The sequence below is a fragment of the Barbus barbus genome (assembly GCF_936440315.1).
Source record: "Barbus barbus genome assembly, chromosome: 25".
Lineage (NCBI taxonomy): Eukaryota > Metazoa > Chordata > Actinopteri > Cypriniformes > Cyprinidae > Barbus > Barbus barbus.
In genome coordinates, this window is record NC_136753.1 from 21,290,496 (window position 1) to 21,317,264 (window position 26,769).

A 26,769-nucleotide genomic window follows, 5' to 3' on the forward strand; every position below is an offset into this window, starting at 1 on the left:
CACTAAAACATTTGACTTTTGACTACATATTCTTTTTGCGAAAAAAAAGACTTGATGGAAAGGTTTTTTTATGTATATTTTTTAACCCAACATCAAATCAGCAGAATGTTTTTTTTTTCCAAGATAAAGGGCTGTGTTTGCTACATTGCTTAGTGCCGTTAGAGGCAAAACATTTATCAGCCTCTATAATGGCTGATAAAAATGAATAGTTTTTTTTGTTCAGTGGTGCTAAAGACAAAAAAAAAACCTTTGAAAGTGCACAAGATGAACTGACTCACACTATAATGGCCGATAAAATGAAAATGAAATAGAAACGGATTTGTATGTTGTCAGGCTGTTCTAACCTGATCTATAGCGTTCATCCCTCGTCCCACTGCTCCGGTGTGGACGCCGTGTGCGCCGGTGGCGAGAAGAGGAGGAGGACGAGTTCGAAGGGCCAGGTTCAGGTGCAGAGGCGGAGCTTGGACCAGGAGACTGTGCATCATAGGCCGGAGGCGGAGCTAAATCTGAAGAAACAATGAAGAGACAGTGAACTTCATGCAAACTAGCAGAAAATGGAAGATATGAATATGAAGGAGATGTGAAAAGCTTTGGTTTTCATCTCATATCTCTCCAGCATAAAAAAGAAAAATCAGCTCAACAAATCCTCAATAAAATAAGAGCAATTCATGCTGCAGTCCAATGCATGAACAGTAGAGGGCAGTGCAGAGGGACTCTAGATGGAGCCCTCCAACCTCAAGAGGAACAGCCTGAGAAGACGTTTCATAACCACATTATCATATGAGTCAGTGGACGACTGAGAAAAACAAGGAGAGAGAGATAATATGGCAGAAAAGGAGATGGAGGGAAGAGGGGGCATAAGCAGAGATATTTCTGTAGTCCTTACTTTGTGTTTGTGTCAAGTAGGGTGCTAAAACTTTGGCCCTCTTCTTCTCGTATCCCTTTTGTGTGATGTCACCTAAAAAAGAGAGATAACATGATTAAAAACATAAACAGCATAAATTCAACATTAAATTTTGAGATACATTTTTGATCGAACGGTCTTCAAAACAGTCAGATTTTGGTTGGACAAATCACACATCTTTCCTTCCAAAAAGTTTTTATACAGTCCAAATACAATGACTCTATTAGATCACAAAAAATGAAATTAAGTGGCATTTGTTTTATAAAAGGTAACAAAAATACACCTAAAGCTAATTTATTTAGCTAAATTGTCAAAACACTATTTTGGGGCCAGCGCATCTCTTTTGTAACCCAACCAAGGGTATGTTTTAAGATTTTAATTTCGCATTGTTAAACAGAAATTATTACTTAAAATAAAAATTCTAAATGATTGTCAACATATTAAAATAACTGTGGTTTCTGTGCATATATACACTAACGTTAAAAAAAGTAATACTACTCAACATGGATGCATTAAATTGATTAAAAGTGACAGCATTTACAAAGTTACAAAATATTTATATTTCTAATAAATGCTATTCTTCTGAACTGAAGTATTCCAAAAGAAATTATCATTATCATTTTTACTGTATATATGATCAAATAAATCCAGCCTTGTTGATCATGAGAAAACAAAAAACAAAAATTAAAAAATCTTGACCCTGAACTGTTGAACAGTAGGGCATAGGCATTGTAGTAGCAGATTATTAATAATGATCATGCTAAATAATATCTGGTAAAATACGAGTTCAAAGGGACACATTTTAGCTGTTGATGGAGGAGGCTTGGAAACACTGGTTTAGAGAAACCCAAACACCCAAATCCTTAAAGATCATCACCATCTTACGTTCTAACAGCCAAGCTGATTTGAGCGAGTTAGTGCTGGACTCATGTGTGAGTGTGAAAAAGAGCACAATGTGTAATCTAGTGGGATTATGCAGGATGGAGAGAGCTTTGGTTATGATACGTGAGCAGCTCAGGCTCATTTCAACACATCCCCTGAAGGGGAAAGATTTCAAAAGAGATAACACAAAAATATTCATTATAAACCCATAGAAATCGGACTGGCCTGTGCACTTAAGTGTTGAAAGTAAATGGCAGAGATTCATGAGACAGGCCACTAAACAAATCATTCTTTCGAGAGGATTTTCAACATTAAAAAAAGGGAAAATAGCGAAAGAAGAGTCAACTCCCATAAGTAATACATGAGGACTGAACCCAGCTGCACCATGGGATATTTTTAGCTTCACCAGACTGTTCTATCACATGTAGCTATGAAGGGGGTTGTGTATGTGTGTATGTTCAGTATGATCCTCTCAGTGTTGTTCAGAAAGAGTGGTTTTGAACTGCAGTAAATGAATGTCAACTTTCAAGACAAGTCAATGCACTCTTGTAAGGCAACCGCAAACCAGAAGGTTTTATTGGTGGCCTAAGGTGGTCCACTCCACACAGATGGATTGTGGTTGGTTGTTGGGAGAATGATGCTGATGAGAAGTGAGTGACAAAAGACTGAGGCAGAAATCTACATTAAGCCTTGACCACTCACTCACTCACACACATGACATGACCTAAAGTTAGACATCAACACACACTGTCAGTCTATAAATCAGTAAACTGTAACATTTATGCTACAATCCCACCTCAGAATCTCACTTCCACATATTATAGATCTTAAAAATCATAGAAATTTGGAATTTTATTACTGTCTTTCAATGTAATATAGTAAAATTACCCATTCTAAACCATATAACCTGCAATCTGATGTCTGAGCAATAATCTGTAATAACCTGTAATCCAGACATTACGCCTGAAATCTAAATTAACTCTTCTAAACTGTAATTCAAATATACTACACTGTCCTGAGAGATAAATTACTCCAGGACTTAAAGCCAAACTGGCCTGAGATCCGAATATTATTTTTTAACTAGTATTAATGCAATAAATCCACTCTATAATCCAATATTTATCATAAAAATATAATCCAAATACTTTTCTAATATGGATCCTTAATCTGAATTGATCTGATATGGGAACATCAAGAGACAAATATTTTTAATCATGACAGTAATCTTGTATTTGCAAGCAATTATGGGCAAAACTCCTATGACAAGTGACCTTTTTCAGTTCAGCACTTCTTTTCCTGTCTCTGACATTTTCCATGATTTGGTTTATGCATACATAAACATCTACTGGCATGCATGCATACACACATACAAACACGTGGTGATTTTCTTGGCCCTGAGAGAAAGGAGGTGAGGGAGGACGGCACTCCTTTAAGAGATAAAGCTACATGAGTGTTATAGTTAGACTGCATTAGTAAAACAGAAGTGATTAGAGATAATCTACAAAACCTACAAGTGACTTAAATTTAAAATGGACAAAGTCTCTTTTGCTCAGAAAGGCTGCATTTATTTGCTTAAAAATACAGTAAAATTGTAATTTTGTAAAATATTAATAATTTTTAATTGTACAATTTAAATTAATTCTTTGCTATTTTAATATATGCTAAAATGTGATTTTTTTTCCTATGATGGAAATTCTTGATGTTGCAAAAAAATCTTGTTGGTGTTAATGGTTTCACATTATGCATTTTCTGTAAAGGTAATTACAATAGAGACAGAACCATCTAATCCCTCAGTGGCTTTCTGTACGACAGACATGCACACCAGCTGCTCGTACTGTGGGAAAGTTGGATGTGGAGCAGGAATATGTGTGTCTCACTGACTAGAGTGTGTATGAGGGAAAGAGAGAGAGATGGACAAACATCTTTTTTTAATTGACTGTGAGAGAGAACTTGTCTTGTTCTTTAGAAAAGCATTAACTTTCCCTGACTACAATGTTTTCAGATACTCATATCCTCCCTCCCTCTGGTGTGCTGCATTACTGGCCCTGAAACACTATGACACAACAGAGCGCTCACAATGACTTTCACTCAAGACACAATATAGCTATCTCTCCATTGTGTCCCCACACACACACACACACACACAGCCTTGGTTACCCACCACCAGATGGTGACTCACCATTCAGCAACTGCCAACACTGTATCACACTGTAGTGAAGTTGAATTTCATTGCCCTCCTTCACTGTTCTTTTGTCCACATCCAACATTGTCTTTCCTTACACACACACACACACACACACACACATTTCCTTTCCCTCTGGATGATGTCATGTTCTCCAGTGCTAAATCTTCTACCCTATGACATGGTTTCCTGTTCTGCTGAGAATATAAAAACAGACTGTGAGAGACAGAGAGAAACACAGACAGACAGAGAGTGACAGTGAAAAAGACACAACAGGGAGTTCAATTCATATCATTCTTATCTGTTCTTGGCACTTTCTGTATCATACAACCAGATCCACAAACTGGCTTTGAAAACCTGCTCATGGAAACAGTAAAGTCAGGGTTACCAGGGTGTGTGCATGCAGGTGACAACAAGACTCAAATTACCACTTTACACACCTGGGAACATGCCTTGTCAGGTGTAACTTTCCTAAATCACTTTGTAACACAGTATATACTACATGTATTACAGTGTGCTTTACCGTGTGCAACTGCAAGTGTAAATGTTGTCAAACTTTATCATGAAGAGGTCCAGAATAGATCACCCAAAATCAAAATAAAGTTTAAAACCCTAAAAAGATTGTAGGACCTTTCTGATTTTTTATTTTATTTTTGTTTAAATAATTACATTATTTTTAGGGACAATTTTACTTAAACTCAATCTCAATTTATTCAATTCTCATTGGAGTCTGAATTCATAGACTCACTACTGTAACATGAAAAAAATTAAAATATGTATTTTATGTAAAAAAGCAGTTTTTATTATTACGTTGTTTGTTTCACTGCATATAACAGTAAAAAAGTGATTATAAAAAATAATTTCATAAAATATGAATATGATATGTCATTAAAAAAAAACTACTGGACCTAATAGCCTTTATTTACTTTTATTTAATCATTTTATTTAATTATATTTTACTTAGTTTTAGGATAAAACACATCCTTACATTTCCAGGTTTTGCGAGATACATTCCCTTTCTAAGACTGGTTTTAATGCTGATATGTAAAGTTAGGGATCTGAACCAAACCCAAAACATGTTTTTTTCTTGGCACATAACCCATCCGACATTGTTTATGCCTTGAACATGAATATTATCAAATTATGTGGCTTATTGAGGAGAGCTTTTTTTCTTGGCAGATATATGTCACATATATATAAAATAATAATAATAATAATTGTATATATATATATATATATAAATAATGTGCCACAGGACCTGGGCACCTCACAGTCATTGAGTCGACCATGAACTCCCCTGTATACTAAAGTATTCTAGAGTCAAATGTGAGGCCATCCTTCCAACAGCTAAAGCTTGGTCAAGACTGGGTGATGCAATAGGACAATGATCCCAAGCACACCAGCAAATCTACAACAGAACGGCTGAAAAGAAAGAATCAAGGTTCTGCAATAGGTTCTCCAGACCTCATTCTGACTGAAATCATGTGGTGAGAACTGTGTATAAACAAATGCCCACAAACCTTAATAAACTGGAGCAAAGTTGTAAAGAAGAGCGGGACAAAATTCCTCCAGAACTATGTTAGAGACTGATAAAATCATACAGAAAATGATTACTTCAAGTTATTGCTGCTAAAAGTGAAACTACAGGCAATTGAATCATAGGGTATTCTAACTTTGTCACACATGGCTTTTGCATCTTGGCTTTGTTTTTGTTAATCAAATAATGACACAGTGTGATATGTCATGTGATATTGTTCATCTGAAGCTTTATTTCCAAATTTTAAGACTTTCCAAGGACCAGATAATTTTTTATTATCTCCTGATACAGAAAACCGTTGAATTAAATACAGAGTGTCCTAACTTTTTCACATGACAGTATATATATATATATATACACACACACACACACACACACACACACACAGACTATACCATAACACTTGTGCCAGCAAGCAACCACCCAAAGATAAGCCAAAAGCCACTCTTAGCAGCACTCACAACACAACCCACTAGATTTGTGCAGGAAAGTACCATTCACATTGTCCTCAGCTATTTATACAATTATGTTGCGACACAAAAATTACACATTTCACCTTCCAGCAGCCCTCTAATAAAGGTCATACTGTGCGGTGTGTGTAATACAGTTCAAAGGTTTTTATGTCATGCTGTTTTAGCTGTTCTTGCGGCATATGGGCTTCTTACTGCTTTTAGGCTTATTCGTTATGAATGAGACCAGCCTAAGGCGAACTCCACTGTTACCATAGCAACTATGACTCTAAATAAAACCCACTTAAATACATTCATACACACACCAACAAAACAAAAGCCTATTAAGATGAGAAATTATCTGTGCGTGTTTGAAAAGATCATTTCAGGCACAATAAATGCACAGAGGGACATTTCAAATTGCTGAGTGAACATACAGCTACAAACGTCTGAAACTTTTATATGCATTTACACAGCAGAGAAACAGAATTACAACATACAAATTAATAAAAAATACCATTTTCAGTAACATGCTGTCTAGTTAAACATTACCTGTGGAGGTCTGATTCCACCACTGAGTAAAAAATAATTAAAAAAGGAAATTGTGATTTTATATTACTTGCGTGATATAAATTCGCAATTGCAAATTACAAAGCCAGAATCGCGTGATTTAAACTTGCAATTGTACAAAAATGTCAGAATTGTGAGCTGGCTTTTTTCTTCAGAGTTGGAAATCATAACTCACAATTGCAATTCTGAGAAATAAGTCGAAATTGCGGGATATGAACATGCAATTGCGTGAAAAAGTCATAATTACATAAGTGTTTTTCTCGTGATTGTAAGTTTATATCCTGCAATTCTGACTTTATAACTTGCAATTGTGAGTTTATATCGCACAATTCTGAAAAAAAAAGTCATATTTATCTTTTAAATTTTTTTATTCCATGGTGGAAATAAGCTATGTATGTGTATGAGAGAAACTGGCAGTTTGGAAAAACTCTGCTCCCTGATAGAATAGTGTATGCTAGTCTACTAGAAGTAAAGTGTGCATCCCTTCTTTTTCAAGCCTGCTGTCCATCCCAGACCGGTGAATAATTCAGTTACCGAGGAACCCATATCGCAAGCATTGCAAAAGATATTAACTATTAACATGTCCTGCGTGACATGCACTTGAGATCTAGAGAATCCAAGAGAGAGTTTTTTTTTTTTTTTTTTTAAAGGAAACAACATGGTGGGAAAGAGGAGAAAACAGAGTGGAGATAGTGGGAGAGACAGCGCAACATGTCAGAAAGCTTGCTGTGAATCATGGGTAAATGAGTGTATTTGCTTCCCGATGCTCTGTGACCTAGATTAGAGTAATCACTCTCTTTCTGTTTTGTCCCTAGGTCTCTCTCTCCCACTCTATATCTTTCTCTCTTTTTCTTTACAACTCAGAAAGCCTGCCTGTCCTCCTAGTCACAGTGGGAGCTTCAGCTACTGAGGTTACCTGAACAGATGCACACAATCAGACATTATACAGCTGGTCCGAGCCTCTTTAGTTTAAGTATATGCTGACCAGCTATGGAAGAGGATTTCCACACACACACACACACACACACAGCTCATTTGATCAGCTTAAGTGCATAAAAGCGTCTGAGTATGTGCTGGGAATTCAAGCAGAGATCACGACTGCTCTGCCCTGATGCTTTCAGTGGTGCTCATTGTGTGTGAGTGTGTCACAACCTCCTATCTCCACCCCTCTTCCTCTGTCATGAAGACACACACAAACAGAAACAGACTATTTCATTCACAACACACATTCATTACAAATAATGAATACATGATGATGGTGGAGTCTCTCATCTCCTGTCTTGTTACTGTAAACAAATACATGCAAACAAGTGATTACTTTAACATACACTAAACTTAGTAAATATATTATGTTATGACTTAATTTTATAAAATGTGCAGGAAATTTTGCAATTCCTAGCTACATACATTTAAATGTATACATATGTAAGAATATTTTTAAATGGAATATTAAGCCTATTTGTATAATTTACAGGACTCGACAATATGAATGTTTTTTCGCCTGGCCCAGTAGAAATGTAGCAATTTTAGCAATATATTTTAAATGTATGCATATTATATGCAAGGATATTTTGTATTTAATATTAAGCCTATTTGTATAATTTACAGCGTTCAACATTAAGGATTTTTTTCTACTGGCACAGGGAAAATGTAGCAATTTTTAGCTACATATAAATGTATGGATGTTACTGTATATGTAAGGATATTTTTATTTAAATTTAAACCTAGTATTTGCATAATTTACAGGGCTTGACAAAAAGAATGTTTTTTCTGCTGGCCCAAGAGAAATGTTTCTTAATTTTTTATTTTTTTAATGTATACATATTATTTGCAAGGATATTTTTATTTATTATTATTTTATTTTAAGGACTTTTTATCATATGTATATTTTATGTAAGGTTATTTTTATTACAATTTAAAACTATTTATATAATTTACAGGGCTTAATAATAATAACCATGTTTTTTGTTGTTGTTCTTGTTCTTCTGGCTCAGGAGAAATGTCACAAAACATATTTTATAAATGTATATTTTATTTGTAAGAATATTTTGATAACTATTAAGCCTACTTAAAATGAAGATTTATGTACAAAGATAGATAAATAAAAAACTCAAATTTGTTGTTGAATATCTTTAAAATATGTCACTTTACAGAAGTAAAATAAGAAGTACATGCATAGCCCTAGAGAGGGAGAATTATACTTTATAAGAGAGAATTATACTCTATAAATCATTCATTCATACCATCCTTAGCCACATGGGGGGTGCAATGTCCAAAAAACATGCCATTAGCATGGTTACATATCCAGTTCCATCATATTTTACAGTACTATTTTGATAGTGGCAACTGTTACTATTCATACAATGTGTTAATATTGTCATAACACATTATTCTGCTATTAAAACAATAAAAGGCCTACATTAACTCAGCAGGCTAGAAATAACAGCAGCTCTATAAACTGTTGTTGTCAAACCTATGGCCATAACTACACTACTACTGTGTCTGAACCTAAACAAAAATCATGGAAGCAGGGTCTTTGAGCAGTGAGCTGGAAGCAGCCATACTCCCACTGGCTCTTCAAAGACTGAAAGGGTCTTTCATTGTGACCTTTTCTTTGTGCTGTCATCTATACAGTCATTAGTGCAAAGGAAAGATGATATGGGTGTGATGCTAAACATATGCTCATATTCATGACAAACATCACTCTAAAGCAAACCTTGCTACTTAGTCAGTTTTGACTGTATTTTTAAGGCTGCAGTAGGCATCGCCTGTCTAAGAGCCAAAAAGTGAGGACTGTAGGTGGGGACTGTGAATCCTGCCAGGACTGCATTGTGGGCTTTGAGAAACAGATACGCAGTCTTAGCTAATACACAAACATATATAACGCATACTTCAGGGAGCCAACCTTTGGAAAATTAAAAACACATAAAAGACAGACAGAGATAAGCATGTGCGTGTTTGCAAACCTGCACCAGCAAGGACACAAGATGATGTACGCAACTGTCCAAAAATCCAAAAACACACGACAATAGAAAGTGAAGCCAAAAGCAAACTAGCCCATCATTTGTAATCTGCCTCCAGGTGCTCTCTTGATTTGCTGTGTGGGAGACACTGAGAATGAGTGCAGGCTGCACTGATGGCAGATCAGCTGTTATTTCAAACGATTCTCTGGTGCAGAGATAAATGAGAATCTCTTTTTATATTTCGGTAATGCTGTTTAAGATATTGTTTTGCTCTTCTGAATCTTTCATACACCACTGCTGAAAGGCTTATATAACACATAAGGATGACTAAACACACACGCAAACAAACAGAACCCCTTCTGCAATGAATCACATTGACAATAACTGCACATAAAATGTAAACAACCACACACACACATCTGTGTTATAATTCTACAGTGTATTTCTGATCAACTGAGGTCTAGACGCACCGTTCATACTGAAGACCATTTAAAATCCTAAATAAAGAATAATAGTTTATGTGAATTTTATACATGTGCATATAACCTATACTTTATGGGCATGATATTTAAGCTATATATTCAAAGGCCCGGAAAAGTTTCACATGCGACACCGGTCCACTCTATGCCAAGTTCCATTGTCTGAGTGAGCGATTTACATGTCTTGTGGCAAGCTGTTTTAACATTTACTCCATAGAACCAATGTTACTAATACTTATTTTAATGTATAAATGCAATTCAATAGTGCCTAGCACTTTCTTCAAATTTGCATTTAACTGTTACTAGCAATTACTGGATAGTAAATTTAAAATGTAGCAAATTTTAGTGCTTGCAAATATTTAATATTGGTCTGTAGTTGGGATATTGAGAGCTCATTTCTGTTTAATGATCTGTATTTATTTCATAAAGATTTAAATATTTATAAATAATAATTTATATCTTAAATTTTGTTTTAAATAATACATAAGACCTAATACCTAATAGTAGAGATCGACCGATATATCGATTTACCAATATTTTTCCCGATATTTAAGTATTTTTCCATAATTGGATATCGGTTTTGTAATATCGAATTCACCGATAAACACCGCCGTCTTGTGGGTGTTTTGAGAATTGCACACAGAATCGCAATTGCAGCGCATCTGAGGGTAGATGAGACAACAACAACGGCGTGCAGGTACTTGATTTGCTGTAGTTAGTAAACTATTTAATATTACAGTCATTAATGCACAAATTAGATGTATTACATAAATGCCTGATATGTAGTTTATGCAACTTGGCTGTAAGAAATATGATAAATAAGATACTCTGTCAAGCCCTGTCCCTATAAAGATATAACTTTGCCTGAAATAGCACAGCCATGAATTAGCGCATGTTGGAAATAAAAGCGCTGAATTTAATTCTCTCTCTGTGGTCTATTAGTCTCGTGAAGTCGGAGTCACGTAGATAATCCGTCAAGTCCTCTCCAAATAAAGACGTAACTTTGCTTGAATTAAATAATACAGCCATGAATGATTGCATGTTGGAAATAAAAGCATTGAATTTAATTCTCTCTCTGTTGTCTATATGCTCATCATTAGTCTCGTGAAGCCGCTTTCATATTGCAGTTCACTCAGCGGTTGATGCTCAAGAAATGCTCAGCACGGCCACTGCATGTAACTTTTAACAAGATTCACTTTTTTGAAGCACCCTAAATTGTATTAACACTTACTATATAACCATTATTTCGTTTATAAACATCTAAATTAATACAACTCTATGGAAATTCTCTGCAATCGATCGCAGTTTGAGTAGCCTATAGTTCTGTGTAAATGCATAGATAAACCGCGCTGTGAGCAGCATAACGACAAAAAATTAGAACGATAAAAAATGGAGCATGCCAGTTGAGAAATGCAATAAAATACAATGCTTGTTATATTCCAATATTCCAGAGAATATTATTCCGTGAATTAACATTATCCAGTGAATTATTCTTCACTCTTTAGCCTATTAAACAGCTTATAAACCTACTAAAACTGTAGTTAAAAATGAAGTTGATATGACTCCTGTTCTTTATTTATTTTCACCATTTGAAAACATTACACATTCTACGTTTATTTTGCTTACTGCTAATATTAGTGTTGCTGCTAAAGCTTTTTATAAATAAAATGTTTTTTATTGTTGTAATACGAAGATTAAATTTAACATGACAGGGCTCTAGACTGCGACCAAAATGGTATTTTTTTGCGAGTTAAAATTTGACGTGGTCGCATTTGTACGAGTGCCTGATCTTCGTTGCTCCAAAGCGTCTGCTTCATACAGCGCGCGCTGCAGAGCTGCAGCACATTATAGCAGGAGTCAGATTTCACTGATCACGTGAAGAGAGGTGCTTTCAGCGCGAACGCTTCGTGGGTAGAGCCTGGTTTATACTCGCTGCGTCAGCACGAGCGCGAAGGTGCGCGTTGCGGACGGAGCGCAACGGAGGATTTTGTTTTCAAACTAAAGTAAAAGACCGCTTCTTAAACCAGAGAAGGTGAACATGCTGGTGTTCTTGTAGAAAAAACATGCAAGTCCTGTCAGCGACAGCCAGTTTAGTTTTACTTTTCTTTTTGTTTTCATTTTGAGAAGCTTGTTATCTTTGCTGTTTACCTCACGTTACGCTATGGAGGCTTTCCTTAATTAAAAAAAAAATATTAATATTTATTTGCTTCCTCAGAGTTTGCTAAACATTCTGTAATATACTCGGTATATAGTACAGCATGTGATGTGTCCTGTGCCATGCCTCGTCATATTCGTTTTTGTTAATAAATGTTATGTTAGCTAGTTTGTCATTTTAACGTACTGTTTTATTGTTGTTGTGCTTTTCAATTAAGAATAACAATGAATCTATCTTTTGTTTTAGACTTAAAAAGTGAAAGGTGTATAGATATAAGCAAAACAAACAATTATCTTTTCTTGTAAAATGTGACACCATGATCGCGAATTTGAAAGTGCACGAAAAAAGGAATTCCTAAACAAACAAAATTTAAATCACAGATAATACCGATGAAAAAGAACGAGTTGAATGTTGAACACTTTCGTTACCATATAACTATAATGATAAAAGTTCATCAGCATACATTGATTAATCAAATGTTGTAGCAAAAACAAAAAACAAATTGAAACCAAATTATGTGCTCGTGCGACCAACTGAGGAAGTTAGTCACAAAAGTGAGATCAGTGGGAAGAATGAGTCTAGAGCCCTGCATGAAAGACTGCTAATTCTCAAAACATTTTTTAAGATGACTGAAAGGAGGAAAAACCAAAGTGAAGTATGGACTTACTTCACGCAGTCATTTATTTACTTTACAACAGTAAATAAATATCGGTTCTGCATATCGATTATCGGGCACATAAACATGCAAATAATTGGTATCGGTATCAGTTATAAAAAATCAATATCAGTGGATCACTACCTAATAGTACTACTTAAAATGGGAAAAGTACCTACTGGTGTGTGATTAGAATACATTAACATTACATTATAACTATTTATTATTATCTAAATGACAGACCTTTGTAGAATTCAATGGAAAAAAAATAGCAAAGGAATAAGTAATATCTAATGCACAAGTACTAGAGAAATTAAAAAATACTAGTCATTATTGGATTACTTACAAGTAATAAGTAAAAAATAAGTACCAGTAAGGAAATTTAAAAAATGTACATTCTCATTCTAAGGAATAAATGTTAAAACAGCTTGCCATACATAACCTCTCATTGAATCTAATATGGGTGTTTATTGTTTATGCAGGAAAAAAATAGTTTAGTCTATTAATAGCACTGTAAATGTGTCAATCAGTACACTCATGAAGCATCAAGCCATAAGATAAATGTTAGTTTGCCCATTATAATTTACCCACAAAGAGAGTAGCTACCCATAATAACAGCCATATATAGTGTAATATTACAAAAGCTATTGTGTTGTAAACAGTAGTATATTTTTTTTCCATTAAAAGATTAAGTAAAGATTAAATATACAACTAACACTAAATACGACTTAGTTGATGGAGTCTGTATGAAGTATGAGAGACAGATGCAGAATAACCGTGGCCTGTAAATAATCACATAAATGCATCCAGCGCGCTTCACAGACTCGGTGTTTTTGTTTTGAGAAATGTAACAGTAAATAAGGAAACATATTGGAGTAATGTCAGGACAATTAAAGAGCAAAACAAAGCGGAACAGACGTTTAAAATGCGGATAAATGCGACGTTGAACCAGTGAGATGCAGAAAAAGAGGTCAGTATGTTTCCACGAGCGGCGGCGACATTGAAGCATCATCATCACGGAGCCTGTGTGTGTGGATGCTCTTATTGAGGATGCAAGCCTGAGCCTGTCAATTCAGTACATGTCCATCTAAATGCACGCGTTGAAACAAGGAAGGACGAGCCGTTGTTGTTTAAAGGCTTACCCTCCGACAGCTCCAGGTCCAGCTCAGCGAGCTGCTCCCGGACCTCTTGGGGGAGAGCGGACACATCCACACCGCGCTCCGCCATTATGGCCCGAAACCGCGGGGGAAGAACGGCGCAGAACGGTTTACCGACAACAAAAATGCCTCCTCACAGTGTACTAGACAGCAGACCAAGCTCCATCATCTCCGCCACGCCGAGAGAGAAATCCCAGCCGATGGGAAGAGTCACATGACCAGCTCGGGATGAGGAGTCTGAACCTGTGCTCTGAAGCCGCGGCGGTTTTGCTCCCTCTGGTGTGGCGATGCAGTATATTCAATTGAAACACTTCAATGGTTAAAGTAGCCTAATGTTTTTTCTTCCACCAAATTTAAAATCCTGTCGTTATTTACTGACATTTATGTCATTCTAAATCCTTGTCCTCTTTCGTGAAACACAAGAAGTTTTGAAGAAAGAAGCTTCAGGCAGCTATTTTTCATGCAACATACTAAGTCTGTCAAAAAGATGAAAATCAACACTATATAGAGATTTTGCAAGACAAGTGGGTGAATTTTGGGTCGATTATTCTTTCGAGGTGATTGTGTTTACACAAGCAGGGCATGTTACTGGATCACTACTTTTACTCATGGATATCAACAAACAAGAAACAATTATTTAAAACAAAAACAAACAAACAAAAAAGCCATCAAATGTGAAGTGTCACAAAGGGAATTCTCACTTTTTTTCTCTGCAAGTTCTTTTCACTCTAAGAAACTATACATTTAACAGTATTTTACTGTAAAATCTAAAGTCTCATTAGGTCTATTACAGTTTTTTTAACATATATAGCAAAGGTACTTTAACTAATTAACAGGTTCATACTCTTACATTTACAATATTTCCCTGTAGAATTAGGTTACATTTTTGAATCCAAGGAACATGTCCTACTTGTGTTCATATCATTGTAAATATTATTTAATATACAAGATCACTCACAGTGATAAACAACACAATGCATATGTACCTCATTCAAGCTAATCCATACACACAGAGCAGTCACGCACACAAATCCCACCGTACCACCTCTATATACACAGAGGAATAGATCAACTTCAAAACAAGATGATAAATATTGCAGAAAACCAGCTCAATGCATCTCATTGAATGTACAATAGGCTAGAGTTCCAACAATGTTTAATTATAACATATCTTAAGGACCGTTTCAGTTAGTCAATATCATACAGTAAGCAATGTTTGTACGCTGACACTCATTTCATATTTACAGCTCTAGTTTAAGGGCTTCACTTACACATTACACAATTTGGGATAAGAGAGTTATACACACTGTGGAAAGCAGTATGTTCTACATCCAAATAAGATAAATCCAGATGCAAGGAAGGTCAGTGACAGAAACTGATATGGCAGATTGGATCATTGAAAGAAAAAAAAAATTAGATATATATATAATCTACACATCATCTAATCAAAACAAATTACGAGAAGAAATATGATGCCAATTTCCTCTACATAAGAAAATGTATGCTTTGGTAAATCATTATTATGAGATAAAGTTATGACATTAAAATTTATGTTTGACAAAAAGTCATTATGTTATTCAAAAACTATAAAAAAAAAATCTTTAAGTTTCAGTTTTATCATAATGACTTTTTATGCATTCATTTCAAATAATTTTTTTACTTTTATGTCATAGGCATGATTTATCACTGCTTGTTTTGTTTTTTGTGTGGCAGATATTAGCTTCTATTTAAAAAAAAAAAGCAGAATTTAAAAAAATAGCAACAGTTTTGATATAAAAGCCAAGCTTAAGACAGATTGTCCTATTTAAAAAAAAAAGTGATCAGGCATGAACTGTTTAATGGAATACAACTCAATAAGTTATGTGTTAGTTATGTGCACCAGATGAAATTCATTCAGGGTGGCCAAGTGCGAGTCTTTCGGGCCCCAACAAAGAAATAATAATGTTTTATTTCTATAATACCATCCTGTCACTTATTCAAAAGCATTTAAACTATTTTGAAACAAGACTTCACATTCATAGCCGGGTTAGTTAACCTGTTAACCCGCATCGGCCCGCGGGCGGGCCGGAAGGGCGTGGTCGGGCGTGGTCGGACTTTTTATTACCTTTGTTTTAGAACAATATTCAATCAATTATCATTAACTATATATCATTTGAAAGCTAAAACACTCAAGATTAACGATGTGAGCTTGTTTTTGAAATCAATACACCAGAGAGGAAAGGGTTAACAGAAATGCTGAAAGACCGGCCATTTAAAATGAACAAAGCGAACCGCAGTACTCACGTTTGATCGCCAATAGCGCTGGTCAGCTCAGACTATTCCAAGACACACCAGCATACATTTCAAGAGAAGGGTCCACTCTTCAAAATGCATCCACTTTTTAATCCAAAACAACGAAAAAATAGGGGAAAACACGATAGATCCTCCTTTGTTTACATAAGCGATTCGAGTTATAGTTATCGATAGCGTCCATTTTCCAATAAATATCGATTATAATTCGTATTCTAGCTTTGAAACGCCATCTATTTCCAGCAGAATCGTCTCTTCCGAGTAAGAATAGCCCTCCCTCGTCTCTCTCCTTCAATCGCAGGAGCTGTTATAACCCGGGACAGTAAGCGCGTCCGTGAATGGGTCAGCGAGGTGTCAATCCGGACACATCACAATAGGGGTGTTTGAACCCAGCCAATGCCTCGCCAGCACAGTTTTGATGGATGGAAGTGTTAGCCAACCACAAGGACGTTTAAAGTGATTGACAGTTTGAATAGTTTACGTAAGATTGTTTAGAGAATAGCTCGGCGTATTGTCCGTGTGTTTTCGTGCGCTCTCGGGTTACGCATGAAGCGTACACATAATGGCGTCGCGGCGCTACACAGACTGGCTATCAGCGAACAGATGTTGTCCAAAGCTCACATCTGAATCTCTCCATCATGGATCTTCGACTTGAGAAGTGTTTCTGTGGCGTTTGGTGGTGTTTTGGAGGACGTGGGGAGAAAAATGGCTAATTTAGTAGCCGAATACGCGCTGAGATCGCTGGGAAGCGTGGATAGCATTAGCACGTAAGTGTCTCCACCCTCCTCTTGAATGTTTATGTGTCTTTATCATGTATTTGCAGCTTTTGTTTCATGTTAGCTGTTTTAGATTCTAAAAATGACAACGGAGAGGGATAATATGAGGGGATTACATGAGTTTTGTTCGTGTGGGTGGGTGGGTGTGTTTGTTTGTGGGTATGTCCCGGTTATTGTGTGTGTGTGTGTGCGTGCGCGCGTGTGTGTGTGTGTGTACAAAATGTAAACAGTGTTGCAAGTTTGATTTGTTTTGCTTACACACTTTCTCACTCTTTTTCTCTCACTCTTCCCTGTCTTTTCAGAGGTCTGGTGAATCCAGATGGTCAGAAAAAAAACCATTTTAGTGGCTGCTAGAGCGTCTTCCTCCACTGTAAATACTGTAAATAGTTTTTTTTTATTATTATTTAGTAATATTAGTAATAGTAATCTATTACTATATTAGTAAAATAGTAATATTCATAATATTCACCATATAAAATAAATAAAAAATACAAATGTTGTAAAAACAATGAATTTTGCATGTTTTGTGTTTTCACTAGTTCAAAAATGATCAAATCTGTTTTGGTTCACTGTTTTCATTATTGGAATTGTTCAGAATAAAGACTGTTTAGTTATGTTCAAATTCTGAAATAGTTTTGTGTTTTTTTGTGGTTTCATTGGTAGAGCAGTTCTGAATTGATATACATATGTAGTATGCAGTGTCTTATGGAGTCTCTAAATAGCATTTTTGAAAGGATTCCTAGACTTTTCTTGAAATAAAATATCCAAATGACTTTTCCAAAGCTTTTCTTGAAATGAAATACCATAAAGATGTACTTTCTGTAAGTCTTTACCTATAAAAAATTTATTATTTCATATTTTATTTCAGGAAATATTTAGGCGTTTTTTTTCAAAAATGCCATTTGTAGACTAACCAAATGACTAAATGAGTCAGCACTACAAATGCTGTTCAGAAATAGTTTTTTATTGTGTGTTTTGGTGGGCAGAGCAGTTCTGAATTGATATACATATATGTATTATGTAGTTTTGACTCATTTGGACATTTGTTTACAAAGTGTCTATTTGGGGTCTCCAAATGGCTTTTTTGAAAGGACGCCTAGATTTTTTTTAAATAAAAGCTTACAGAAACTACATTTTTGGGAGTATCATCCTCAAATTTGAATCAAAACATGGTCAGATGTTCAGCTTTATCTTTATGGTGTTTTCAGGCCTTTGGCATGAAAGTCTCATCCATTTTTCCCTTAGTGAGCTTCATTAAAACATATCGCGAGTCAATTTCATGTATATTTTACCTTGTTTTACTCTATTGCTATACTAATTTTGAGTTATTATGACTCTAGAGTAACAAAGGATCAAGTGTCTAGTTTCAAACAACACCAGATTTTTAAATATAGACCTTAGGGTTCAAGAGCTACAGACATTTTTATTTGGTTATATCGTTTTTTACAAAATGCTCAAAAATAGGGGCGCAGGGTAACAGGTTAACTACTGTACATTCACAAAACGCAAGCACAAGTCATTACGTGTGAGTTTTTGTGCGCGTGTTCCCTGTTATGAGACCAGATGCACTTCAACTTTGGGGTCTAACCTCTAATGAAAAAGGATTTATGTATTTTGGTTAACGATACCTATAATTCAGCAGAGCATATCATAATCATACTGATCTAAAACATGTCCACGTGGTTACCCTACCCGTTATATCCATATATATATATTGCAAAATGCAGACAAACCAATAACGATATTCAAATATAAAAATATATTTTCTCTCCATTCTTAAGCTTTTGCGAGTCCATTCTGCGGCACCAGGTTATGCTAATATGAGAGACACAATTTTCACCAAAACAGCCACAGAAGCACGGACCTGAGAGAAATTACTTTAGATACGACAATAAAATTAAGAGATGATAGGAAGAGAGAGAAATGGAAACTGGGAGAAAAGGAAAAAGAGAGTGTGTGTGAGATAGCGTCACCAAGAGAGAAAGAGGGTGTTAAACTTATCTGCATAGTGTAGTAATCATCTTTCTAATGTGGCCAGAATCATGCAACGAATCATTATATTAGAAAAACCATTGAATAAAATGCAAAATAATGAAAAATACCTGCAAACGAGACAAATACCAACTCAATACATTAGTGAGAAGATCTATACAAGTATATGTAAAGGTGTATTTTATAGAGATGACAAGAGACTTCATTTCCACTGCAGTGCTTTCCTAGTCTCTGTAGTCTGACAGGGGCGTCCTATGATGTCTCTACTAAGCCTGGGGAGAGTCTGTGATAGGCTACGGGTGAGCAGGGTGTGGTCAGAGCGTGGTAACATTGGTTCCCATTTGTCACATGAGAGCATTTACAAACACACCAGGACTGATAGTTTTGAAGGGAAAAGGGGGATTCGCTCCTTTGAAAGTATATTTAGTTCCCATTGGCTGAACGACATGCTCATCATCTGGATGTGGGCTGCGATTGGGAGGAAGCATCTCCAGCTGTGTTACTCCACTGGCCAGAGCCCATTCCTGCTAAAACAGCAACAGCCTCTGCCGCACGCACACTCAGACCATTAACCGAAACCGGAGCTGGTACCGACACAGGCATCACCAACGCCGACACTGAACTCTCATCCACTCCTGCAGCTGAAGGGAGAGAAACGGGGGAAGGATGAATGTTACATATAAGGAATTTCAGACAAATAAAGAAAAAATGTTGGCCGTGTGGGAGGAGAATGATTATTATTAATAGATCATCTACCGAGATATGCTTTTTTCTGCATGGCAGTAACAGGGCAATCCTTATGGGCCAACAGCAGCTCCTTCAGACGGGTCACCTCAGTCCTCAGCAGGGAAACTTCACTCTGTCAAGCACATTTACACGACCGTGTCAAGGAAGTCTTATTATCAAAGTGCATGAAGGTCATTTTTGGATATACCATCTCTGCTTAATATGCAGAGACAATAAGAAGAACGCCATTAATAAGTGTATTCCCTCAAAAAGTGCCTGACCAGTTGGACACAACAACACAAATATACTGTTCCACAATTTGGGGTTAGTAAGATTTTGTAATGTTTTTTTAAAAGAGATCTCTCGTGTTCACCAATTCTGCAATTATTTGATCAAAAATACAGTAAAACAGTATTGTTAGAATTTAAAATATATGTTTTATATCTGAATATACTTTATAAATATTCTGAATTTTGAACAGCCATTATTGCAGTGTTCAGTGTCACATGATCCTTCAGAAATCATTCTAATATGCTGATTTAGTGCTCAAGAAACATTTCTTATTCTAACATTCTGACATCATATATCAATGTTGAAAACAGTTGTGCGGCTTAATACTGTTGCAGAAACCGTGATACATTTTTCTCAGGATTCTTGAGTCTTATTATCAGGAGGGGCATATTATCTATGGTCTCATATTATCTATGAGTCTCAGGTCCGGCAGGAATTGTCCGTGGGGGGAGTGAATAACTAGAACTCTCTCCACCCTCAATACCACAACTGAGGTGAGACCCTTGAGCAAGGCACTGAACCCCCAACTGCTCCCCGGGGGTTTGGCTTGCAGCATTGGCTGCCCACTGCTCCGGGTGTGTGTTCACGGTGTGTGTGTGCACTTGGATGGGTTAAATGCAGAGCATACTATTTTTTTCTTTTTTAAATCTTACTGACCCCAAGCAGTAGTGAAAGTTTCAGCAACATTATGAATTCTGAATAATGAATCCAAATAATTTGTTTTCACTCTGTCCGTCTGACTCACAGTGAGCGTGACGTTAGAAGTAGCTAACTCCTCAGCACGCTTCTCCAGAGCATTGACCCACACTTTCCGTTTTTGCCGGCAACGGGAAGCAGCAGCTCTGTTCCGTTCAAGAAAACGGCGCCTGCGCTCATCCGGCTCAATATCTGCTCCTCGTCGTCTGCGGCCTCCTTTTGGTGGAGCAGGGGACACCTGCAAGATATTGCTTGTGCGGTCAAATAAATTGTGAACTTGAACATATGACAACAGTAAAATAGTGTATACTGATATATAATGCTTTAGTTGAGCTTATTTACTATAAGATATCCCATTTAACCTATTAATATAACTTTGTTTACGTCAAAAACCCTATTCAAAAAGAACAGGCAAATACTAGCATATATGTAACACAGGCATGAGATGTCTGTGAGCACCTGTGATTGAGCAGGTGATAGGGTCTCAGTCTGATCTGTTTTTTGTATTGGTGCTGGTCCACTAGGACTCTGTTGAGATAGTGCTGCTTTTAGCCTCTAGATGGAGACAGATCCCATACACAAACACAAGGAAACACCACAACATGTAATTTAATGCTCAAAACCTGTGTGTTACATTTTTTAGAAAGTTAATCGTTACATAATAAGCCCATTGTTAAGCATTTATACCTAAGTAAACACTGCGTGTGCTAGCGTCGGTGTATGTGCGCGCATTCTCACCGTCTTGGCATCAGAGTGTGTACTGTATCCAGACGGAGAGGAGGAGCCACTGCTGCTCCCACCAATAGGGGGGCCTGGAATCCCTGGGATATTGGGCACTGGGTTTGATGATCTGGCAAGCTATATATACACACATAACAACACAAGCTTAACATACTATAAACACAAAGCATAGACACAAATACAAAACAGATGTGAGCTTGGTTTGAGGGTCATACTGCTGAAAATATCATCAAAGACACTGTAAAGGTAATAGTAATTGCTACTGTTTTGATTTAAGAATGATATGTCTGTGGGAGGTTTTGACAAGTGGAGATGTACTATATGCTTTCATATTCATTTAGTCAGTTATCTTTAAGACCATCTGTATAATTAAAATGACTGATTTTATGTTCAACACATTGGATGTATTCTTGCATTAAAAAACAGCTGGACAGAGTGCAGTGGAATGCATAACTATTTTGAACTATTTTTAACTTGACATGCTGATGGTGCAAGAAGTTGGAAAAAACTGTGCAAGAAGTGCAAGAACACACATTCCTCCATAAGGGTAACAGATATTCCTCAAATACTTGAGCTAAATAATATCTTGCTGTTAACTACTGTTAACTGAAATAACAATTCTAATATATCGTCAACAAATATTTATATTACAATGTTAGAAATGTAGAAATGTTATCCTAGCGATAAATAATATAATAAATACTAAAAGTACAAATGCTAAATATAAAAAACTAAGAAAAGTGACAAAAAAAGCCAGAACAAAATAGGAATAAATACTATAAAAACAATACTAAACTTATAACTTCAACCTTTTATTAAATAAAACTAATAAATTTCACACACACAAAAAAAAACAGAGACCTAAATAAAGGTTGTTTAAAAAAAACAGGAACATTGCTTATAGCAGGCATTTTGAAGTTTGAAAGTAATTGTCTTGAAATTTACGGTTGAAGACAATGAATTAACTGCAAAGCCAATGTTTTTCTTGGCTGTAGTGGCAATGATTTAAAAGAATGAATTTAACGACGCAAATTTAAGGACGAGTTTAACTGCACTGCACACTTTCAGCTTGATAAAATCCTTTCCAAAATTTGTGTCTTTTAATTCAACCTCCTTAAAGCACCAGCACTAATAAGACTAATACCAACTGTAATAATATTAAAAATAAAACACATTAACTAGCTGACCTCACTAACTCTGACTAGTTAGATGGCGAATGGATAACGGACGACCCTGACTCATCCCATAATGAGCACATGTGTGAGATCTCATACCGATATGACTGAAGTCTGCCCTGGACTAGGCAGCAGAGGAACAGTCTGACCATTTGGAAGCTGCATCAGCATGGGAAAAGAACCAGACGGCGAGCTGAAGAGTCATAGAGGTACTATTTTAGGATATTTTTCCTCACGCAGGGTGAGGAAGCAGGTGTGAACAACACTGAAATGACTCATGCAATTAAAAAAAGAACTTTCGACTCGGGGGAGTGAATCTGCTTCACTGCTGAGGATGAACACAACCTATCACAAAGTCAGGCTTGTGATTTCATTTGGTTGGATCAACAGCTACAATGCATATAAAAGGCTTACAGACATGAAGTGCCCTCTGCACTAGAGTGTTTGTACCTGAGTCTGTTTGACGGAGGGGTCCTGGTGATAACAGAGGTGGGAGAGGGCTGAGTTGGGTTCATGGCGTCGAATCCTTGGTAAAGTGGGAGTGAGCCTGGGCGCACTATGGTTGGTGTAGGGGTGGAACTTGCTGCAGTTCGTGGAGGAACATCCTGTAAAAGTGAGATACATGACAATTGTATATGCAGCACTTGTTAAAAAAAAAAAAAATTTTTTTAAATAAAAAAATAAATAAATACTGTAATACTGTAATAAATACTGTCTAGCCCCAAATGTAAATTTACCTTGGCTTTCCTCATAGCAATGGGCTCTTTTGCCATTACAACTGCATCTTTGCTGTTTGTCATGCTGGAGGTGGAGTCTGGGCTGTCTGGAGGGGAAGAGTCAATCTCAAGAGGCCCCTCCCTCTCTTTAACCTCTGTAGGTGTCTGTAGAGCTGGAAGCTTTAAGGTTCAAGATAGCAAATTCATTAAAGATACTGTGGCAGACAGAGCATATAATTGATAACCTTTCCTTATTTGAAATCTTACCGTGCCCTTAATTCTCCTCTCCTCCTCCTCCTGTGTTTTGCGAAGATCTTGCTCAAAAGACCCTGCCAGCTCACTAAACAAACCCACCTCCTCACAATTCTTAAGAAATCGGGTGGGAGTGGGTGTCTGATCTGCACACACAATACACACATTTGTTTGACTATTAGTGAGGATGTTGCATGGACTTCCATTGATTTTCTATCAGGTTAATGATATTTTTTATCCCCCCAAAACATACCCCTCACAGAAACATGTGCAAAACACTAGATTTACATCAAAACATGCTCTGGCCAACTCATAAGCCTTTTTAACTAATGAGGTCCAGTAAAATGTCCTCACTAGTGGGTTGTCATTATTTCACTATATAAGTTAGGACATTTGGCCCTCACAAGTATAGTTAAACAAGTACACATACTATTAGCAACAAATACAAACAGTCAAATGGCGGCTAACTACTGTATCACATTTTTGTCAAAAATATAATGTAGATGCACTTAAATGTAGTACAACAGCACTCTTCTGTCATCTGACACTTTAATTGCTCAAGCTCTTTTAAAGCAGAATGGATTCTGCCTTATCGGTTACAACACAAAGGAACTATATTGTTGGAATCACTTCAAGAATGATTGTTTGATAAAGCACTGACAGCCAATCAGAATCTACCCGACTTTAAAGGACTCAAACATTTAAAACATTAGAGGACATAACTTCAGCGTGCGCTTATAATAAACACATTATTATCATTCTGGTGTAAACAGGCCTTAACACAAGCACTCAATGACAAATTCATCTGTGTGGAGACACAAACCTGCTATGATAACCGTGTCTGTTCTAGCTTGTCCGAACTTCAGCGTCATCTCATGCTTATGTTTGTGCACTGCCAAATGGTCCTCATTGGTGAACCTCTGACATGAGAGAAACAGAGACACACGCATTAAACCACTGCAAAGTTTTCAGTCAATTTGTGTCTCATCCTAATTCAGATCAGATGGAAGCTAGAAACAGAGAAGCAGTGGATGATATCAGGCCATCTGTTGTTTTGATGACGGCTTGTGTTATCCAGTTATGCAGTGCTATGGGAGCCTCTTACAGTTGCTCAGTGGAAGCAGGGATTAAAACAGCTGGTGTGATTTTAGAATAAAAGTTTGGGGCAACATCTGCTTCTGGCCCCAAGATTAAGGGCCATAAAGATCCTTATACCTTATTATGCACCTTATGCATAAAAAGGAGAATTTAAGAGTAATAATGCAAGAAAATAGCTCTTACCTGTCCACAGCCTGGGGCAGTGCAGACAAAAGGTCTATCGTCTCCCATTTTAGATCAACTACTTCCTGTGTCACTTCTAAACACCATCCAGAAAGAATAGTTATGATTGATCTTATGAGATCCCAGACTTTTTAAAAAACCTCAATTCTATTCGTTTCATCTCAATTTTTTAAACAGTCATCTGACCATAAACCCCTATTTTAAAGAATTCCTGCCAAACTTTGCATTTGAAATGTTGTAGTCTCTTGACAGATGACAGGAATCCAGACTTCATTGCAGCAAAGGCCTGCTGGGTTCAACTGATTGCATAATGTGCATGATGATTACAAGATAAGACGCTTTCATTTGACTATTGTCTGAGATCATCCCTGTTTGAAGAACATTTCCGCTAAATTAAACCCGCTTCAATCCATAGCTTTATCACACCAACACATACCGCTAGCTAGCATGCGTTTCCTCTGTAAGCCATTCCAGAATTATCTATACAATAAAATTGCTCCACACTGGTATGCAATAAAGCCATAACAACCGTTTTAACGAAACGATAACGTGTCGGAGGATTTGTCGTAACTGCTGGCGCGCTGTGTGTTTCGTTTAAAAGGTTCTTGCTTAGCGATGTCCGATTCGTGAACGAATCGTTCTTTTGAGTCGGATCTTTTGGCTGAACCGGTTCACAAAACCAGTCCGAATGATTCGTCCAGAATAGGTGTAGGAGTATTTGAAGTGAACCAAAACGTAAAATTACTTTCACGTTACAATTAAAATAAATATATTTGTAGATATATTTACGACGTGATTGCATAGCAGCTTAACCAACACATGCAAAAACGTTAGTAAAATATGTAAAGGAGAATGTTGTAGAAATATTTAAGGCTCTATAAGGCTGTTTTAAAACAACTGAAACAAGACACGTTATTTCTTTATAATAAAAACTGATATTAATTATTATTAATATCAAAAAGTTGACAAATCAGTGACCACGAGATGACGCAATTACGTGGTAGCGTACATAATATCTGAATCATTTTGCCGAGTTTTTTTTAAACGAACTCTCCAAAAGAACCGATTCACGGAAACGAGTTGGACTTCCCATCACTAAAGCTAACAGGCTAATGCTAACCACACATGAACCAACAGGCTATAACACCCCATTACACTGCAAGCGAGCCACGCGAAGAGACAAAACAAGAACACTCCCATTATATATTAAACGACGCTGCAATGCCAGCGACTTAGATTATAATCGATGGTTATAATGGGAGTGTTCTAATTGTGTCACGGCTCGTGCAGTTTACACACGGTGCACATGACACCTCCACCATTCGCGCGACCAGTGCCACTACACTTGAAGTCACTAATTGCAATGCATCAGATAATCCAAATGTGTTGCGTGTCACCTGCTCATCAGCCAAGGGTTTCAGTGTTTACAAACTTACCCTGCTCCTCCCTCTCTCGCTCGTTCCCTCTCTCTCCGCGTTCCCACCTTTGGAACTCCTTCATCCAGCTTGCTCACAATATGTAAATCTCGCGATATGTTGAGGTAATACCCAAAACCAGATTTAAGTCGTTACGTAACAGATTTGGAGCCGTGATGAAAAATATGGGTGCTTTAGTTTACGCACAACTAACGTGTCAAATGAAAACAGGTATATTATAGAGGGAAAAAAATCCTCTTAATAAAACCCTTATAGCTTTTAAGAACTTAATCTAGACTTATTTTTAAATTATTCAAATCAGAAAAGAATTGCAATCAAATGTCGTTCACATTTTCAATTCAGTGCGACGCAATTTATTCATTGTGACTGATTACTACAGAATGTCCCAGTTGAGGGTTGGAAATAAAAAAAAAAAATCGCAAAAGTAGACGATTTCCATATGGATATCACAATTTGGGCCCAATA

At 36.6% G+C, this 26,769-nt stretch overlaps 1 protein-coding gene and 1 pseudogene across 9 annotated transcripts in view; both read right to left on the reverse strand.

Moving 5' to 3' along the window:
- LOC306844725 (disco-interacting protein 2 homolog B-A-like) overlaps positions 1–14,015 on the reverse strand; it is a 38,129-nt pseudogene extending 24,114 nt beyond the window's left edge. The window contains exons 1-3 of the transcript XR_013785992.1: positions 13,919–14,015; positions 887–958; positions 345–506 (exon numbers count right to left, since the gene is read on the reverse strand). The product of XR_013785992.1 is annotated as a disco-interacting protein 2 homolog B-A-like (transcript). The remainder of the gene's footprint in view (positions 1–344; positions 507–886; positions 959–13,918) is intronic.
- Positions 14,016–14,841: 826 nt separating this feature from the next.
- Positions 14,842–26,402, reverse strand: LOC306844707 (cyclic AMP-dependent transcription factor ATF-7-like). 8 transcript variants are annotated; one of them, XM_079377042.1, is made up of 13 exons: positions 26,305–26,395; positions 24,869–24,944; positions 24,411–24,507; positions 23,603–23,733; positions 23,357–23,515; positions 23,070–23,224; positions 22,719–22,812; positions 21,442–21,561; positions 21,163–21,258; positions 20,753–20,941; positions 19,747–19,849; positions 18,485–19,631; positions 14,846–15,968 (listed from the first exon to the last, which is right to left on the reverse strand). In XM_079377042.1, exons 2-12 carry the CDS (start codon positions 24,914–24,916, stop codon positions 19,444–19,446), a joined length of 1,380 nt encoding a protein of 459 aa, XP_079233168.1. In that variant the 5' UTR covers positions 24,917–24,944; positions 26,305–26,395; the 3' UTR covers positions 14,846–15,968; positions 18,485–19,443. The 8 variants fall into 8 exon arrangements, with proteins under 8 accessions (XP_079233172.1, XP_079233168.1, XP_079233170.1 ...); XM_079377044.1 differs by lacking the exon at positions 26,305–26,395 and adding an exon at positions 26,266–26,290; XM_079377045.1 differs by having other exon boundaries at positions 15,074–15,968; positions 21,163–21,231.
- Positions 26,403–26,769: the final 367 nt, after the last annotated feature.